Below are 20,353 nucleotides of genomic sequence, written 5' to 3' on the forward strand. Positions count from 1 at the left end.
TGCCTCGGGCAATGTAGTGGTTCTTATGGGGCGCGGTGTTGGAGAGGGTGAGAAACATACATACAATGATATTGTAGCTGCCCCTGCCTCCTCGTGGTACCCACACAGCCCCATTCCCTTCTTGCGGATGACCGATTGCTGGGATTGTCCCGGAGGCGCGCAAATTATGCCGAAAGTACATTCATCGGGCCCTTTGACATCCCTCCGTTTAATGCAGCTGCTCCTTATACCCGTGGAGCACTGTACACATACTCTTATTCTTATTGGGATTCTTTTTAGGATTCACTTGTAACCGTGCATTAAAATAAGTCCTATCCTTGCTCCAGTCCTTGGCTGCTGGGATGCACATTCCATCCGTTAAATTAAACAAGACTCCATAGTTCATGTAGTTGGTTATTTCCAGCGTGCTCTGCTGTCCGTCGGTGTTGCCCAGGGTACGTGCATGTCGCAGGGCTATCCATATTACGAGTAGCGCCGTTCGTATTCCCATTCCGGTAAGTATTATCTGTAATTTTAAACAGACGGCCTGGTCGTCACCAGGGGTTAAGTTTTTTTGCTCTACGAGTGTCCCTGTCACCCTGCAAAATCAGAAGCACAAGGTTATAATCGAACCATTTCGAGTTGAATCTGTGGGGCGTGCGCCCGTGTCTTTACCCACTTAAATATTACCCAAACTCCTATTATGACCAAGGCCAAAGCTATTCCTCCAAACATCGTTGTCTGCTTTACCGTTAGGTTGGGTTTGTGGACTACACCTACCCACCGTGGGGTACATTGGCTCTATTGCCAGAGGTGATGGTGGTATGGCTGCGCACTGCACTATCCGTCTAGAAACGTTATCTCTTCCAGCCTGTTTATCTTAGCTTTTAACTCTTCAATTTGTTTTATTGAGTATCTATTTCTTTATTGTATCAGGCAAGTATTATTACATAAGCTAGTTCTGTTTTTATTTTTGTTTCCTCTGTTAGGTGAGTTTTTTCTATTAAGAAATCCAAATGAATAATGTTCAGTACAAAACGGCTGTCAATGGAAAGGGTTAACTCCTTTCCAGGTTTGTAAGAAAACCTAATGTCATTACGTGACTTCACGTAATCATCTGAAAAAAAAAGTCTTTGTGCCTTCAAAACTGGCTTCGAAATTAGGAATCCGTTAAACAGCATAAATCATTAGAGTAAACTCCAATGTTTTCTTAACTTCTAATTCAAGTACTTGCCAAAGAATGTTATTTTTTAATTGTTTTAAAACGAGACCACACATACAATAGCAATTTTGTTGACTGAAATTCAATTTTTTTTTAAATTTCTCTCTTTCTCCTCGTTATTTAAAATTCGAATCCATGTAGAGTGTTTTTTTACCTATTCCAATTTTTTTTCCTTCTAATTAAACCAATATATTTTTCACAGCAAACATCAACTAGTATTTAGTAAGTTATGTCTCTTTCCATTTAGTCCGTTACATTTTTTTTTCTTCAAATTAGGTTTTGTATTTTACACGGAGGGTTTGTAACTCCATAAAGTTGTTGATTTAAAATCATTTGTTTACTTTCAAAGTGGCGTCTTTTTCTTTTTCTTTTTCTCCATAACTGGAATGGAGTCCAGCTTTGAGAGTTTGAGGGCTGCCTTTCGTTATCTCAAAATGCTCCAGTTTCAAAGTTGTTACTAAAGCTTGCTGTTTTTAACATTTTCCAAAAGTCCCTTTTACACCTTCGCAGATAGCTCGCCACTCGCCCAGAAGTTTGACCTGATCAGATTTAATTTAATAATTTTTTTTTTTGAATCCACCTCAGTATTTTCTGTGCCTTCTCTGAATATCTCAAAATCCCAATTCAAACTTTGTAATTTCAATCTATATTTAAAAATTTTTTTTGCTAGAAGCTTTTTTTTTAAAAGCATTCTTTATTTCATTCTGAGACTAAATTTATGTCTTTCAACCCAATCAATCATTGCATGTTTTCTTTCGACAAATAATTTCTTTTTTTTTTAACCACCGGGACCATGTATTTTTTATCTTTTGCTCAACAAACCTATCCTTTGTACATTTCCTAGCTCCGTAACTTATCATCCGAATCATCCGAATAAATCCACACCTGTGTTTCTAACTTAAAATGTCTTAAAACTTCCCACATACAGGACAGCACTACAAAGGGTTAGCTAAAATAAACAGACACTTGCATTCCTCTTCCAACCAGGCTTTCAGAAACATGACAACATAAAAATTAATTCCGCAGTCACAAAATCACACAGGCACTTCTCATTTAAAACAGACGTTCACAAAAGTCTCTCTTTCCTATTAATTTTTTTTTCTTTGGCTGGCTCTATTCCTCTTCCATACTTCACTTAAGACAATCACCGTCAGTTTTTTTTAATCTTAGTTTATTAATTTAATTTACATGGGCTCGCAGTATCAAGACCACAGCCTTTTTTTCTTTTTGACTTTCCGTTCCTTCTCCCACCATTCCCTTTGCTTTGCTGGTAGTTCCTGAGGATTCCACCCTGAGCTAATCATTTTTTCGATTAGCTTCTTTTGTTTTTTCGCCAGATGGTGGGTAAGGGACCCTTCTGATCCCCACTCGAGGTTACTTGCTTTCATGGCCATTCCTGGGTAGGACTAGTACCGTTAGGAATCTACTCTCAGAGGTCCGCTTCCTTCCTAGCGCAACTTGGAGTAGACCGTCTCCTAGCTACTGTCAGGTCCCAAGTTCTGCTGTTACACAAACTTATACAATTCTTAAAATGCGTTTAAGCAATTCCCGCAGTGCTCGATGCCTCCTTAATGACTACCTACCACCGCTCGGCCCGTTGGTCCGACCCTGTTCACAGGTTTGGATTCCGTTAGCCGCTGTACTACCCCGGGGTATTTCAAATTCCACTACTGGGTCCGGAAGATGTCTCTCGGTATCACAATCCCACGGTCTAAGTGTGTTCCCTACGCCTACTTGGTTCCTGGCCGTCACGTGGGACAAAAGTCCTCTTAATTTAGGCTCAGGCTAGGCGTTTGAGATATTAGACCGTCTCCTCGTGTCGATCAACCAGCTTCCACCTTCCGCACCCTTTGTACTTAAAAATCATTCTTTTTATACTCACCCGTGTTTTTCCAAGGGCGTCCAGCGACTCCGGGAAATCCTGCCGACTACGCCACTGTTAGCGTTAGTGTTTTCTCAGAAGAATCACTCAACACTCCGAGTCGGTTCCAATGCCGTCGCGGCCTTTATTAACGCTTAGCGGGGAGGAAGTCTCAGGACTGTATCCAGGCTTCTCTCCGCAGAACAAAGGATTACATGGACTTCTATATGTTTCGCAACAGTTACAAACAGTTTACTACAGTTACACAGCCCATCACGGCTGGATACAAGCCAATCACAACGATTATAGATTACATATAGGTTCTTTTAAACTCATAGAATTCCCCTGGTGTCTCAGGAACCATATGTTCGGTTATTGTCAGCTTGGGCTGATTGATGACTTTACTACAGGGGATAGGTTCTCTCCCTATTTCTTTCTTCTTGGAGAAATAATTGGTTTATAACCTTGTTTACAGGAGATGGGTTCCCTTCTTATCTCTTTCTTCCTGGGGAATGAATTGGTTTATGACCTTGTTTACAGGAGATGGGTTCTCTCCTCATTATTCTTATTCTGCATCCAAGGCATTCCTATAGTGGGCCTCACAGGGTTATTGCTCGGTCATTGAACATTCAACAGTTCACAGCTTGACTACCTGATTTCCCATCATGTTTGGGCAGCCATTTTATGTGTGGCCACTTTAAACTTATATGCGGTTAGATATATCTAGCAGGTGTCTAATGCCTAGTGTTCTGGTATATTCTAAAGGTGCCTACCTCCTACAACAGTAATATTTCTGCAGTTTACAGTGAACTGCAGTGTAATATCCCTGCAGTTTGCAGTGTAATATCCCTGCAGTTTGCAGTGTAATATCCCTGCAGTTTGCAGTGTAATCTCCCTGCAGTTTACAGTGTAATCTCCCTGCAGTTTACAGTGTAATCTCCCTGCAGTTTACAGTGTAATATCACTGCAGTTTACATGCAGTTTATAATGTAATATCACTGCAGTTTACAGTGCAATATCACTGCAGTTTTCAGTGCAATATCCCTGCAGTTTACAGTGTAATATCACTGCAGTTTACAGTGTAATATCCCTGCAGTTTATCGTGTAATATCACTGCAGTTTACAGTGTAATATCCCTGCAGTTTACCGTGTAATATCACTGCAGTTTACAGTGTAATATCCCTGCAGTTTATCGTGTAATATCACTGCAGTTTACAGTGTAATATCACTGCAGTTTACAGTGTAATATCCCTGCAGTTTATCGTGTAATATCACTGCAGTTTATATTGTAATATCACTCCTGTTTACAGTGTAATATCACTCCTGTTTACAGTGTAATATCACTCCAGTTTACAGTGCAATATCACTACAGTTTACAGTGTAATATCCCTGCAGTTTACAGTGTAATATCCCTGCAGTTTTCAGTGTAATATACCTGCAGTTTGCAGTGTGCGAGGCCCCTTGGGGAAGAGTGACCATAATATGGTGGAATTCTGCATTAGGATGGAGAATGAAACAGTTAATTCAGAGACCATGGTCCAGAACTTAAAGAAGGCTAACTTTGAAGGTATGAGGCGTGAATTGGCTGAGATGGATTGGCGAATGATACTTAAGGGGTTGACTGTGGATGGGCAATGGCAGACATTTAGAGACCGCATGGATGAACTACAACAATTGTACATTCCTGTCTGGCATAGAAATAAAAAAGGGAAGGTGGCTCAACCGTGGCTATCAAGGGAAATCAGGGATAGTATTAAAGCCAAGGAAGTGGCATACAAATTGGCCAGAAATAGCAGCGAACCTGGGGACTGGGAGAAATTTAGAACTCAGCAGAGGAGGACAAAGGGTTTGATTAGGGCAGGGAAAATGGAGTATGAGAAGAAGCTTGCAGGGAACATTAAGACGGATTGCAAAAGTTTCTATAGATATGTAAAGAGAAAAAGGTTAGTAAAGACAAACGTAGGTCCCCTGCAGTCAGAATCAGGGGAAGTCATAACGGGGAACAAAGAAATGGCGGACCAATTGAACAAGTACTTTGGTTCGGTATTCACGAAGGAGGACACGAACAACCTTCCGGTTATAAAAGGGGTCGGGGGGTCTAGTAAGGAGGAGGAATTGAGGGAAATCCTTATTAGCCGGGAAATTGTGTTGGGGAAATTGATGGGATTGAAGGCCGATAAATCCCCAGAGCCTGATGGACTGCATCCCAGAGTACTTAAGGAGGTGGCCTTGGAAATAGTGGATGCGTTGACAGTCATTTTCCAACATTCCATTGACTCTGGATCAGTTCCTATGGAGTGGAGGGTAGCCAATGTAACCCCACTTTTTAAAAAAGGAGGGAGAGAGAAAACAGGGAATTATAGACCGGTCAGCCTGACATCGGTAGTGGGTAAAATGATGGAATCAATTATTAAGGATGTCATAGCAGTGCATTTGGAAAGAGGTGACATGATAGGTCCAAGTCAGCATGGATTTGTGAAAGGGAAATCATGCTTGACAAATCTTCTGGAATTTTTTTGAGGATGTTTCCAGTAGAGTGGACAAGGGAGAACCAGTTGATGTGGTATATTTGGACTTTCAGAAGGCCTTCGACAAGGTCCCACACAAGAGATTGATGTGCAAAGTTAGAGCACATGGGATTGGGGGTAGTGTACTGACATGGATTGAGAACTGGTTGTCAGACAGGAAGCAAAGAGTAGGAGTAAATGGGTACTTTTCAGAATGGCAGGCAGTGACTAGTGGGGTACCGCAAGGTTCTGTGCTGGGGCCCCAGCTGTTTACACTGTACATTAATGATTTAGATGAGGGGATTAAATGTAGTATCTCCAAATTTGCGGATGACACTAAGTTGGGTGGCAGTGTGAGCTGCGAGGAGGATGCTGTGAGGCTGCAGAGCGACTTGGATAGGTTAGGTGAGTGGGCAAATGCATGGCAGATGAAGTATAATGTGGATAAATGTGAGGTTATCCACTTTGGTGGTAAAAACAGAGAGACAGACTATTATCTGAATGGTGACAGATTAGGAAAAGGGGAGGTGCAAAGAGACCTGGGTGTCATGGTACATCAGTCATTGAAGGTTGGCATGCAGGTGCAGCAGGCGGTTAAGAAAGCAAATGGCATGTTGGCCTTCATAGCAAGGGGATTTGAGTACAGGGGCAGGGAGGTGTTGCTACAGTTGTACAGGGCATTGGTGAGGCCACACCTGGAGTATTGTGTACAGTTTTGGTCTCCTAACCTGAGGAAGGACATTCTTGCTATTGAGGGAGTGCAGCGAAGGTTCACCAGACTGATTCCCAGGATGGCGGGACTGACCTATCAAGAAAGACTGGATCAACTGGGCTTGTATTCACTGGAGTTCAGAAGAATGAGAGGGGACCTCATAGAAACATATAAAATTCTGACGGGGTTAGACAGGTTAGATGCAGGAAGAATGTTCCCAATGTTGGGGAAGTCCAGAACCAGGGGTCACAGTCTAAGGATAAGGGGTAAGCCATTTAGGACCGAGATGCGGAGGAACTTCTTCACCCAGAGAGTGGTGAACCTGTGGAATTCTCTAACACAGAAAGTTGTTGAGGCCAATTCACTAAATATATTCAAAAAGGAGTTAGATGAGGTCCTTACTGCTAGGGGGATCAAGGGGTATGGCGAGAAAGCAGGAATGGGGTACTGAAGTTGAATGTTCAGCCATGAACTCATTGAATGGCGGTGCAGGCTAGAAGGGCCGAATGGCCTACTCCTGCACCTATTTTCTATCTTTCTATGTTTCTATGTTTCTATGTAATATTTCTGCAGTTTACAGTGTAATATCTCTGCAGTTTAGTTTTATATCCCTGCAATTTACATTGTAATATCACTGCAGTTTATAATGTAATATCCGTGCAGTTTACAGTGTAATATCACTGCAGTTTATAGTGTAATATCCCTGCAATTTACAGTGTAATTTCCCTGCATTTTACAGTGTAATATCACTGCAGTTTGCTGTGTAATATTTCTTTAGTTTACAGTGTAATATCCCTGCAGTTTACAGTGTAATATCACTGCAGTTTTCAGTGCAATATCCCTGCAGTTTACAGTGTAATATCAATGCAGTTTACAGTGTAATATCACTGCAGTTTACAGTGTAATATCCCTGCAGTTTATAATGTAATATCCCTGCAGTTTACAGTGTAATATCACTGCAGTTTACAGTGTAATATCCCTGCAGTTTATCGTGTAATATCACTGCAGTTTATATTGTAATATCTCTGCTGTTTACAGTGTAATATCTCTGCTGTTTACAGTGTAATATCTCTGCTGTTTACAGTGTAATATCACTCCAGTTTACAGTATAATATCACTACAGTTTATAAAGTAATATCCCTGCAGTTTACAGTGTAATATCCCTGCAGTTTAGAGTGTAATATCCCTGCAGTTTATATTGTAATATCTCTGCTGTTTACAGTGTAATATCACTCCAGTTTACAGTGTAATATCACTACAGTTTACAGTATAATATCCCTGCAGCTTACAGTGTAATATCTCTACAGTTTTCAGTGTAATATCTCTAGTTTTCAGTGTAATATCCCTGCAGTTTACAGTGTAATATCACTGCAGTTTGCAGTGTAATATCTCTGCAGTTTGCAGTGTAATATCTCTGCAGTTTACAGTGTAATAACCCAGCAGTTTATTGTGTAATATCCCTGCAGTTTACAGTGTAATATCACTGCACAGGTCTATATCAGTTAGCATTTATACCACATCAAGTGCACTGCCCTCATCCACCCCTCTATAAACTCAAGTTAGTCGAGCACGATTATTGTCTCTAAAAGCTTCCCCGCCAGAGATGTTAAACTGACCGGCCTGTGATAGCCAGGTGAATCCTTCTCCCCTTTTTGAACAAGGGTGTAACATTCGCGATCCTCCAGTCCTCTGGCACCCCGCTGTATCTAAGGAGGATTGGAAGATTGTGGCCAGCACCTCCGCAATTTCTACACTTACTTTCCTCGGCAACTGAGGATGCATGCCTTCCGGACCGAGGGACTCAATCCCATCCGGACCGAGGGACTCAATCCCATCCGGACCAGGGGACTCAATCCCATCTGGACCGCGGTTCTCAATCCCATCCGGACCAGGGACTCAATCCCATCCGGACCGAGGGACTCAATCCCATCCGGATCAGGGGACTCAATCCCATCCGGACCGAGGGACTCAATCCCATCCAGACCGGGGGACTCAATCCCATCCGGATCAGGGGACTCAATCCCATCCGGACCGAGGGACTCAATCCCATCCGGACCGAGGGACTCAATCCCATCCAGACCGGGGGACTCAATCCCATCCGGATCAGGGGACTCAATCCCATCCGGATCAGGGGACTCAATCCCATCCGGATCAGGGGACTCAATCCTATCCAGACCGGGGGACTCAATCCCATCTGGACCGGGGGACTCAATCCCATCCGGATCAGGGGACTCAATCCTATCCAGACCGGGGGACTCAATCCCATCCGGATCGGGGGACTCAATCCCATCCGGATCAGGGGACTCAATCCCATCCGGACCGAGGGACTCAATCCCATCCAGACCGAGGGACTCAATCCCATCTGGACCGCGGGACTCAATCCCATCCGGATCAGGGGACTCAATCCCATCCGGACTGAGGGACTCAATCCCATCCGGATCAAGGGACTCAATCCCATCCAGACCGAGGGACTCAATCCCATCTGGACCGCGGGACTCAATCCCATCCGGATCAGGGGACTCAATCCCATCTGGACCGCGGGACTCAATCCCATCCGGATCAGGGGACTCAATCCCATCTGGACCGAGGGACTCAATCCCATCCAGACCGGCGGACTCAATCCCATCCAGACCGGCGGACTCAATCCCATCCGGACCGGGGGACTCAATCCCATCCGGACCGAGGGACTCGATCCCATCCGGACCGCGGGACTCGATCCCATCCAGACCGGCGGACTCAATCCCATCCGGACCGGGGGACTCAATCCCATCCGGACCGGGGGACTCAATCCCATCCGGACCGGGGGACTCAATCCCATCCGGACCGGGGGACTCAATCCCATCCGGACCGGGGGACTCATCCACTTTAATTACCTCCAGCCTTTCCAGTACCTCCTCTTTATCTATGTTTATCTCCTGCAGTAACCTAGCAACCTCTTTGTTTACCACAGCTTTGGCAAAGTCCTATTCCCTGGTGAACACCGATGCTAAATACTCATTTACTACCTCAGCCATACCTTCTGCCTCCACCAACAGTTCTCCGTGTTGGTCCCTAATCGGTCCCACCACTCCTGACAACCCTTTTACTGTCAATATGTCTATAGAAGATTTTTGGATTCCCTGTTATGCTCGCTGCATGTATGACAAGCCGCTAAAATATACAGCAATATGAAACCGCAAAAGCTCTCAGTTGTAATAATTAATTTGGCAGAGAGACTGAGGCCTGGATCAGTTTGCAGCTCACATGACTACCTTGCCTTTCCGCAGTAGTCTAATGAAGTCACAATCCTGTGTCATTTTTTTATCTCCTGATATTTGTTTTGGTGCCTTTTTTATAGAACAGCTCTTCAATCGGCGAGGCTCTCTGGAGTGGGACGATGTTTGTGGAGAGCGGGCTGCAAGGGATTGTGCAGGGCTGTGTGCTGGGAGAGAGGTTTTGGTGCCTGCGATGTTGAAGCGAGTTGATGAAGCTGCAGCAATGGGATGTAGCTCGTCTGTGGTCACAGAGAGCCAGACAAGGAGATCAGACAGAGGTGGGTACTGAGGGAATTTTCTGCACGTTCTCCACTTGCTTTCTTGCCGTTCTGTAAAAGTACCGATGCTGTGGGAAGACATTCACAAAAACAATGTCACTTGGAACCAAAATGTAGGCAACCGGGTTCTTTGGAAGGTTGTGACAGGATATTTGAACTCTCAATCTTGCAAGGTTACTGTACAAGCACTGCTAACTTTCAAAACATGGTGTTGTTCTTCTCAGAGCAGAGAAGGTTAAGGGGAGATCTCATAGAGGTGTTTAAAATCATGAGCGGTTTTGACAGAGTGAATAATGAGAGACTGTTTCCAGTGGCAGGAGGGTCGGTAACCAAATGGCACAGGTTTATGGTAATTGCCAAAAAAGCCAGTGGGGGAGATGAGGAGAACGTTGTTGTGATCTGGGACGCGCAGCCTGAAAGGGCTGATTCAATAGTAACTTTCAAACCGGGAATTGGATAAATACTTGAAAAGGGAAAAATTTGCCCAGCTCTGGGGAATGGGACTAATTGGAGAGCTCTTTCACAGAGCCGACACAGGCACGATGGGCCGAATGGTCTCTTTCTGTGCTGTATCATTCTATGATTCTATGTTCCTTAGTACTGTATGAATGCATATTATTATAGAAACATAGAAAATAGGTGCAGGAGTAGGCCATTTGGCCCTTCGAGCCTGCACCACCATTCAATAAGATCATGGCTGATCATTCACCTCAGTACCCCATTCCTGCTTTCTCTCCATACCCCCTGATCCCTTTAGCTGTAAGGGCCACATCTAACTCCCTTTTGAATATATTCAATGAACTGCACTCAACAACTTTCTGTGGTAGAGAATTCCACAGGTTCACAATTCTCTGAGTGAAAAAGTTTCTCCTCATCTCGGTCTTAGATGGCTTACCCCTTATCCTTAGACTGTGACCCCTGGTTCTGGACTTCCCCCAACATCGGGAACATTCTTCCTGCATCTAACCTGTCCAATCCCGTCAGAATTGTATATACTTCTATGAGATCCCCTCTCATTCTTCTAAATTCCAGTGAATATAAGCCTAGTTGATCCAGTCTTTCTTCATAAGTCAGTCCTGCCATCCCGGGAATCAGTCTGATGAACCTTCGCTGCACTCCCTCAATAGCAAGAATGTCCTTCCTCAGATTAGGGGACCAAAACAGCACACAATATTCAAGGTGTTTTCTCACCAAGGCCCTGTACAACTGCAGTAATACTTCCCTGCTCCTATACTCAAATCCTCTCGCTATGCTATTTGCTTTCTTCACCACCTGCTGTGCCTGCATGCCTACTTTCAATGACTGATGTACCATGACACCCAGGTCTCGTTGAACCTCCCCTTTTACTAATCTGTCACCATTCAGATAATATTCTGCCTTCCTGTTTTTGCCACCAAAGTGGATAACCTCACACTTATCCACATTATACTGCATCTGCCACGCATTTGCCCACTCACCTAACCTGTCAAAGTCATCCTGTGTTTGATTAAACTGGATTACTCATCAATTGTAATTAACTCACATTATTGAAATTTGTAACATGTAATATCTGGTGCACTACCACTATATCATAAGAACATAAGAATTAGGAGCAGGAGGCGGCCATTCGGCCTCCACCAGTCAATGAGATCATGGCTGATCTTCGACCTCAACTCCACTTTCCTGCACTGTCCCCATATCCCTTGATTTCCTTAATATCCAAAAATCTATCGATCTCTGTCTTGAATATACTCAAAGACTGAGCCTCTACAGCCCTCTGGGGTAATGAATTCCAGAAATTCACCACCCTCTGAGTGACGAAATGTCAATGCATAAAAGCTGAAAAAGCTGAAATAATCATATATGGCTTTTAATAAAAAGAGGCTCTGGAAAAAAATCAGAGGAGTTGTGTTACCGTAGTAACTTGGCCCTTGTAATGTATTTGCTTCATGCTATTAATAACTAATCGGTTTATTAGGAAAGGTTTAACAATCACACATTACCAGTTCATCCACCAGGCTCACAACCACCTGCCTCATTGTGGATCCCCCGAACCAAACTGGCTGGGGTTTTATTGAGTCTTGTGAACATCACGTGACTGGCTAAGCCACTCCCAGCTCAACAGCTCAACACCCTGTGAGCAGACTCACCGGTGCATACATTACCTCCCTGAAAAGAAGTGAAGCATAAGAGGTTAACATGGATTCTGAGGGATATCTCGTTCCTTTCTGCCGTGCAGGTCACACCGAGGTTTGACAGATGGATTTAATGCTGTATAAATGACTAACTGTTGGTTATTATAAAGTGTAGCAGACTGCCTCGCTTTGCCTTTGAGCACTTCGTGGTCTTGGAGACAAAATATGTGCGATAAGAAACAGTAAAATATAAGCAAAATTGTTCAGCAATCTTTAGTAGAGATCGCAGGTTCATCGTTCGTAAAATGGATAGTGCAGAGAGGCAAGTAACAGATAATCGAATTATGTGTGTCTGGTCAAATCGATGGCATGTTTGCTGATATTATATCAAACTCGGAGTTAGACTGAAACCATGCTGTTTCCGTTGCCCACTGAGTCCTGATTTGTAGATAGAGTTATGTTGCTGTTGGCCTGTCGAGATGAAAATATTCTTCAAGAAAACAAAGGGAAGCTTGATAAATACATGAGGGAGAAAAGAATGGAAGGTTAAGTTGACAGGGCGAGGTGACATAAGGTGGGAGGAGTAAAACCAAAAAATGCTGGAAATACTCAGCGGGTCAGGCAGCATCTGTGGAGAGAGAAACAGTGTTAATGTTTCAGATCTGTGACCTTTCATCAGAACTGGTAAAAGTTAGATGCAACAGGTTTTTAAGCAAGTGTAGGGTCAGGGTAAGGGGGAAAGAATGAAAGGGAAGGTCTGTGATAGGGTGATAGGTTGCAAGGCAGGAGAGATTAAATAACAGGGATGAGGGTGCAAGGCAAAAGGAGACGGTAATGGGGCCAGTGAAGAAACAAAATATAGGTCTAGAGAAGGAGTAAATGTGAACAGCAGAATGAACACCGAGGTTCTGATCTGAAATTGCTGAGTCTAGAAGGAGTGTTTGGGGCCCTGGACAGTGGGAAGGGAGGAGGTAAAAGGGCAGGTGTTGCATCTCCTGTGCCAGGGAGGGGGTGCTGGGAGTGACTATGGAATGGACCAGGGTGTCACGGAGGGAGTGGTCCCTTCGGAATGCTGAGAGGGGAGGGGAGGGGAAGATGTGATTGGTGGTGGGATCACGCTGGAGGTGGAGGAAATGGCGGAGGATGATCCGTTGAATGTGGAGGTTGGTGAGGTGAAAGGTGAGGACAAGGGGAACCCTTGAAACGTTAACTCTGTTTCCCTCTCCACAGATGGTGCCTGACCTGCTGAGTATTTCCAGCATTTTCTGTTTTTATTTCAGATTTCCAAAAGCCGCTTGTTTTAGTAGGGTGGGAGGAGGCTCGTGTGGGGCATACACCCAGGCATAGCCCTGTTGGGCCGACCGACCAGTAAAATTCTCTGTCATTCTATTTCAGACTTCCCTTAACTTTATTTCTGCTCTTTTCTCCTTAGTACAGTGCAGTGTGTTACTGCCATTAGCTAATTTCCCTCTCCCTGTTTGCTGGGCTCTGACTATAGAGACTTACTGGCTATTTTGTGCAGTTGCTTCCCATGCAGATGAGCTGGCAAGGACACCATCCCTCTTTGCAGGTAAGCATTTGATTCTGTCCATCGGATAATGCGTTGAAGGAATTAGTCTTACATTTAGTCTACATAATAACTGCACTCCAGAAAGCATTAGTATTAGGGTAACCCTAACCCTGACCCTATCTCTAGCCCTCGCCCTAACCCTATCGCGAACTCGAACTCGAACTCGAACTCTCTATGAAGTATCTTTAGATGTTTAACAGTGTGTTATATGAATACAAATGTCAACCTTTATCTTCTTTTTCCTGCTCTCTTATTTAAGATGACTGATGGGTAGCATAATTTGAGAAAAATCATGGATAAGAAAAAGCCATTTGGCCCATCAAAGTTCACGCATCCAGCACAGTAACTCTCCCATCAGGCCATCCAGGTGTACCTTGAATAACATCAATGTTTCTGTCTCTATTACCTTACTTGGTGGATGATAGCAAACACTCGACTAGATTATACCAAACAATTTAGTACAGAAAGTTTTCCTGATATCTCCTAAATTTCCCTTTCCCTTTTTCTTCCCCTCCCGCATGTCCCACTCATTGTCTTAGTCATAACGGTAAGACAGTTAGCCTGTTCCCAATCAACTGCAACAACTTGCATTTATATAGCACCTTTAATGTCGTAAAATGTCCCAAGGTGCTTCATTGGAGTGTTATCAGCTAAAATTTGACAACAAACCACATAACAAGATATTAGGATAGCTTGATCAAAGAGGTAGGTTTGGAGGAGTTTCTGAAAGGAGGAGAGAGTGAGGTAGAGAAGTGGAGAGTTTAGGGTTTAGGCAGCTGAAGGCATGGCTGCCAATGGTGGAGCGATTAAAATCCAGAATTGGAGGAGTGCAGATATCTCTGGGTGTAGGGAGGGGGGAGAAAATAATCACTAGAGGTGATCCAGAACTCGCTGCCCCATGTCCTAACTCGCACCAAGTCCCGCTCACCCATCACCCCCTGTGCTCACTGCCCCGTGTCCTAACTCGCACAGAGTCCCGCTCACCCATCACCCCCTGTGCTCACTGCCCCGTATCCTAACTTGCACTAAGTCCCGCTCACCCATCACTCCCTGTGCTCGCTGCCTGTGTCCTAACTCACACCAAGTCCCGCTCACCCATCACCCCCTGTGCTCGCTGCCCCGTGTCCTAACTCGCATGAAGTTCCGTTCACCCATCACCCCCTGTGCTCACTGCCCCGTCTCCTAACTCGCACCGAGTCCCGCTCACCCATCACCCCCTGTGCTCACTGCCCCGTGTCCTAACTTGCACCAAGTCCCGCTCACCCATCACTCCCTGTGCTCGCTGCCCGTGTCCTAACTCCCACCAAGTCCCGCTCACCCATCACCCCTGTACTCACTGCCCCGTGTACTAACTCTCACCGAGTCCCGCTCACCCATCACCCATGTACTCGCTGACCTACATTGGCTCCCGGTTAAGCAACACCTCGATTTCAAAATTTGCATCTTTATTTTCAAATCCCTCCTTGGCCTCGCCCCTCCCTATCTCTATAATCTCCTCCAGCCCCACAACCCCCTGAGATGTCTGCGCACCTCTAATTCCACCCTCCTGAGCATCCCTGATTATAATCGCTCCACCATCGGTGGCCGTGCCTTCTGTTGCCTGGGCCCCAAGCTCTGGAACTCCCTCCTGAAATCTCTCCGCCTCTCTAGCTGTGTTTCTACCTTCAAGATGCTCCTTAAAACCTACCTCTTTGACCAAGCTTTTGGTCATCTGCGCTAATTTCTACTTATGCAGTTTGGTGTCAATTTTTTCATCTCATAATACTCCTGTGAAGCGCCTTGGGACATTTCTCTATTTTAAAGGTGCTATATAAATACAGGTTGTTGTTGTTGCTGTTGGGTGTCGGGCTGAAGGAGATTACAGAGATAGGGAGGCACGGAGCCATGGAGGGATTGGAACAAAAGGATTTGAATTTTAAAATCAAGGCATTGCTGGAACTGGGAGCCAATGTCAGCGAGCACGGGGGTGATGGGTGAGTGGGACTTGGTGCGAGTTAGGACACGGGCAGCCGAGTTTTGGATTAGCTCAAAAACTGCCAGTCATGAACCACATACTAGACACCTCAAGTTGCTGAAGAAATATCACCAACGATGTCTCCACAAGATCCTACAAATCCCCTGGAAGGACAGGCGCACCAACAAGACACAAACAGCCTTCCAGATATAAAAGGGGTCAGAGGGTCTAGTAAGAAGGAGGAACTGAGGGAAATCCTTATTAGTCGGGAAATTGTGTTGGGGAAATTGATGAGATTGAAGGCCGATAAATCCCCAGGGCCTGATGGTCTGCATCCCAGAGTACTTAAGGAGGTGGTCTTGGAAATAGTGGATGCATTGACAGTCATTTTCCAACATTCCATAGATTCTGGATCAGTTCCTATCGAGTGGAGGGTAGCCAATGTAACCCCACTTTTTAAAAAAAGGAGGGAGAGAGAAAACAGGGAATTATAGACCGGTCAGCCTGACATCGGTAGTGGGTAAAATGATGGAATCAATTATTAAGGACAACATAGCAGTGTATTTGGAAAATGGTGACATGATCGGTCCAAGTCAGCATGGATTTGTGAAAGGGAAATCATGCTTGACAAATCTTCTGGAATTTTTTGAGGATGTTTCCAGTAGAGTGAACAAGGGAGAACCAGTTGATGTGGTGTATTTGGACTTTCAGAAGGCTTTTGACAAGGTCCCACACAAGAGATTAATGTGCAAAGTTAAAGCACATGGGATTGGGGGTAGTGTGCTGACGTGGATTGAGAACTGGTTGGCAGATAGGAAGCAAAGAGTAGGAGTAAATGGGTACTTTTCAGAATGGCAGGCAGTGACTAGTGGGGTACCGCAAGGTTCTGTGCTGGGGCCCCAGCTGTTTACATTGTACATTAATGATTTAGACGAGGGGATTAAATGTAGTATCTCCAAATTTGCGGATGACACTAAGTTGGGTGGCAGTGTGAGCTGCGAGGAGGATACTATGAGGCTGCAGAGTGACTTGGATAGGTTAGGTGAGTGGGCAAATGCATGGCAGATGAAGTATAATGTGGATAAATGTGAGGTTATCCACTTTGGTGGTAAAAACAGAGAGACAGACTATTATCTGAATGGTGACAGATTAGGAAAAGGGGAGGTACAACGAGACCTGGATGTCATGGTACATCAGTCATTGAAAGTTGGCATGCAGGTGCAGCAGGCGATTAAGAAAACAAATGGCATGTTGGCCTTCATAGCGAGGGGATTTGAGTACAGGGGCAGGGAGGTGTTGCTTTAGTTGAACAGGGCCTTGGTGAGGCCACACCTGGAGTATTGTGTACAGTTTTGGTCTCCTAACTTGAGGAAGGACATTCTTGCTGTTGAGGGAGTGCAGCGAAGGTTCACCAGACTGATTCCCGGGATGGCGGGACTGACATATCGAGAAAGACTGGATCAACTGGGCTTGTATTCACTGGAGTTCAGAAGAATGAGAGGGGATCTCATAGAAACGTTTAAAATTCTGACGGGTTTAGACAGGTTAGATGGAGGAAGAATGTTCCCAATGTTGGGGAAGTCCAGAACCAGGGGTCACAGTCTAAGGATAAGGGGTAAGCCATTTAGGACCGAGATGAGGAGAAACTTCTTCACCCAAAGAGTGGTGAACCTGTGGAATTCTCTACTGCAGAAAGTAGTTGAGGCGAATTCACTAAATATATTCAAAAAGGAATTAGATGAAGTCCTTACTACTAGGGGGATCAAGGGGTATGGTGAGAAAGCAGGAATGGGGTACTGAAGTTGAATGTTCAGCCATGAACTCATTGAATGGCGGTGCAGGCTAGAAGGGCCGAACGGCCTACTCCTGCACCTATTTTCTCTGTTTCTATGTAATATCAACGTCCTCAATCAGGCAAACATCCCCAGCATTGAAGCACTGACCACACTTGATCAGCTCCGCTGGGCAGGCCACATTGTCCGCATGCCAGACACGAGACTCCCAAAGCAAGCGCTCTACTCTGAACTCCTTCACGGAAAACAAGCCCAAGGTGGGCAGAGGAAACGTTACAAGGACACCCTCAAAGCCTCCCTGATAAAGTGCAACATCCCCACCGACACCTGGGAGTCCCTGGCCAAAGACCGCCCTAAGTGGAGGAAGTGCATCTGAGAGGGCGCTGAGCACCTCGAGTCTCGTCGCTGAGAGCATGCAGAAACCAAGCGCAGGCAGTGGAAAGAGCGTGCGGCAAACCAGTCCCACCCACTCCTTTCCCTCAACGACTGTCTGTCCCACCTGTGACAGGGACTGTGGCTCTCGTATTGGACTGTACAGCCACCTCAGGACTCACTTCAGGAGTGGAAGCAAGTCTTCCTCGATTCCGAGGGACTGCCTGTGATGATAATGACTAGCCGGTGCTTGAGAACAGCCTGGTGTGGTACTCTCTTTCATCTTCTCTCCTTCCTCATGGAGAGTCTCCCCTCTGCTCTAAACCAACATGCTGAGCTGACCATTAATAAAGGTATGGCAAGGAAGCTCGGTCCAGTGGAATGCACAACCTGAGCCATGTGGGAACTCCAGAACGCATCCCATGTCCTGGACCACCACATGTGCAGGAGGTGTCGTCGGCTGGAGGAGCTCGAGGTCCGGGTTTTTGAGCTTGACCGGCGGTTGGAGTCACTGCGGTGCACACGTGGTTGTCCAGGACAGCTACGTGGATAGCATGTTTCAGGAGGTGGCCACACTGCAGCTAAGGAGTGTGCAGGCAGAGAGGGAATGGGTGACCGCCAGACAGAAGAGGAGGACCAGGCATGTAGTGCAGAAGTCCCATGAGTGCATCTCGCTCTCCAGCCAGTATTCTGGTGTGAATACTGGTGAGGATGATGGTTCCTCTGGGGAGTGCAGCCAGAGCCAACATTCCATCCTGGGGTCACGTCTGCGGCCGCAGAAATGCCTGTCTGCTTTCTAACTATTGAATCCCCTACCACTATTGCTTTTCCTGTCTTCCTCCCCTGGCCCCCCATACAGCTGAGACATCCCTGTATTCTATAGGCCACCAAACTAGTGGCAAGGATATATCGGATCAAATTTACGGGGAAGTTACAGAGTGGTGCAAGAACTATAGAGCAGTGATATAAAAGGGAGATTCCAACTATCCTAATACAGACTGGGGTAGTAATAGTGTAAAGGGCACAGAGGTTTGAGGATGTCATCTCCCTCACTCTATAAATGTCAGTTGTGAAGCAATGATTGTAAGCAGATTTGGTGAAGTGTATGGGACAATGAAATACTTCCATATATTAAACGTTGGTATGTCTGACCATTTTACCTGTAATGTTAACACATAACGCTCCAAATAGAACATGTGACAGTGTGATGCTTTGTAACATCGCCTGTCTCCGCCCCTGCCTCAGCTCATCCGCTGCTGAAACCCTCATCCAGGCCTTTGTTACCTCTAGACTTGACTATTCCAACGCACTTCTGGCTGGCTTCCCACATTCTACCCTACATAAACTAGAGATGATCCAAAACTTGGCTGTCCATGTCCTAACTCGCACCCAGTCCCGCTCACTCATCACCCCCTGTGCTCACTGACCTACATTGGCTCCCGGTTCCAGCAATGCCTTGATTTTAAAATTCTCATCCTTGTGTTCCAATCCCTCCATGGCCCCGTGCCTCCCTATCTCTGTAATCTCCTCAGCCCGACACCCAACAACAGCAACCTGTATTTATATAGCACCTTTAAAATAGAGAAATGTCCCAAGGCACACAAGTATTATGAGATAAAAACATTGACACCAAACTGCTTAAGTAGAAATTAGCGCAGGTGACCAAAAGCCAAGTTTTGGATGAGCTCAAAAACTGCCAGTCACCTGCACTAATTTCTACTTATGTGATTCTGTGTCAAACTTTTTATTTGTTAATACTCCTGTGAAGTGCCTTGGGATGTTTCACTACGTTAAAGTTGCTATATAAGTACAAGTTGTTGTTGTTGTGACTGGAACACTTGCAGGTCGTGGTCACTAGGTGGCGTTGCAGAGCAGCTTTGCTCTCCACCATTTTCCTCCTGTATCAGACAGCACCATGGGTAATGGCACTGGATTCTGACCCGTATTCTATTCCAACATTTGTATGTGCGTATATATCCTCTCCGCAAACTTCACTTTCTCTTGTCACAGTTTTTGGTCAAGCCTTTTATGTCAACATTGAACATACCTCTGTAAACAGTTATAATGAAACATAGAAATTTACAGCACAGAAGGAGGCCATTTCGGCCTATCATGTCTGCGCCGGCCGACAAAGAGCCGCACGGCCCTTGGTCAGCAGCTCTAAAGGTTACATATAAACCAATGATCAATGACGGAAAGGCAAAGAGCACCCAGCCCAACCAGTCCGCCTCAAACCACTGCGACACCCCTTATATTAAAAACATCTACACTCCACCCCAACCGTAGCCATGTGATCCCCTGGGAGAGGCAAAAACCAGATAAAAACCCAGGCCAATTTAGGGAGAAAAAATCTGGGAAAATTCCTCTCCGACCCATCCAGGCGATCGACACTAGTCCAGGAGATCACCCTGGCCGTAATCTATTCACTGCAGTACTTACCATTATATCTGCACCGTCCAACAAAAGGTCATTTAGTCTAATCCCAATTATAATGGGAATTCCCTATCCAACAACTTGCATTTATATAGCACCTTTAATGTAGTAAAATGTCCCAAGGTGCTTCACAGGGGCATTATCAAACACAATTTGACATCGAGCCACATATTAGGAGAGATGACCAAAAGCTTGGTCAAAGAGGTCGGTTTTAAGGAGTGTCTTATAGGAGGAGAGGTAGAGAGGCGGAGAGGTTTAGGGAGGGCGTTCCAGCGTCTACGGCCCAGGCAGCTGAAGGCACGGC

General features: G+C 45.3%; 1 protein-coding gene across 6 annotated transcripts in view; it reads left to right on the forward strand.

Annotated features, from left to right (window-relative positions):
- Nucleotides 1-20,353, forward strand: part of ppef1 (protein phosphatase, EF-hand calcium binding domain 1) — a 197,430-nt gene that overhangs the window by 41,543 nt on the left and 135,534 nt on the right. For 5 of the 6 annotated variants that reach the window (XM_070894196.1, XM_070894194.1, XM_070894192.1 and 2 more), the window contains exons 2-3: nt 9,619-9,813; nt 13,450-13,497. In XM_070894196.1, coding sequence (XP_070750297.1) covers nt 9,729-9,813; nt 13,450-13,497 — 133 coding nt within the window. In that variant the 5' untranslated portion in view covers nt 9,619-9,728. The remainder of the gene's footprint in view (nt 1-9,618; nt 9,814-13,449; nt 13,498-20,353) is intronic. The other variant, XM_070894195.1, reaches the window with a different exon arrangement.

The sequence above is a fragment of the Pristiophorus japonicus genome, chromosome 11, assembly GCF_044704955.1.
Source record: "Pristiophorus japonicus isolate sPriJap1 chromosome 11, sPriJap1.hap1, whole genome shotgun sequence".
Classification (NCBI taxonomy): domain Eukaryota; kingdom Metazoa; phylum Chordata; class Chondrichthyes; family Pristiophoridae; genus Pristiophorus; species Pristiophorus japonicus.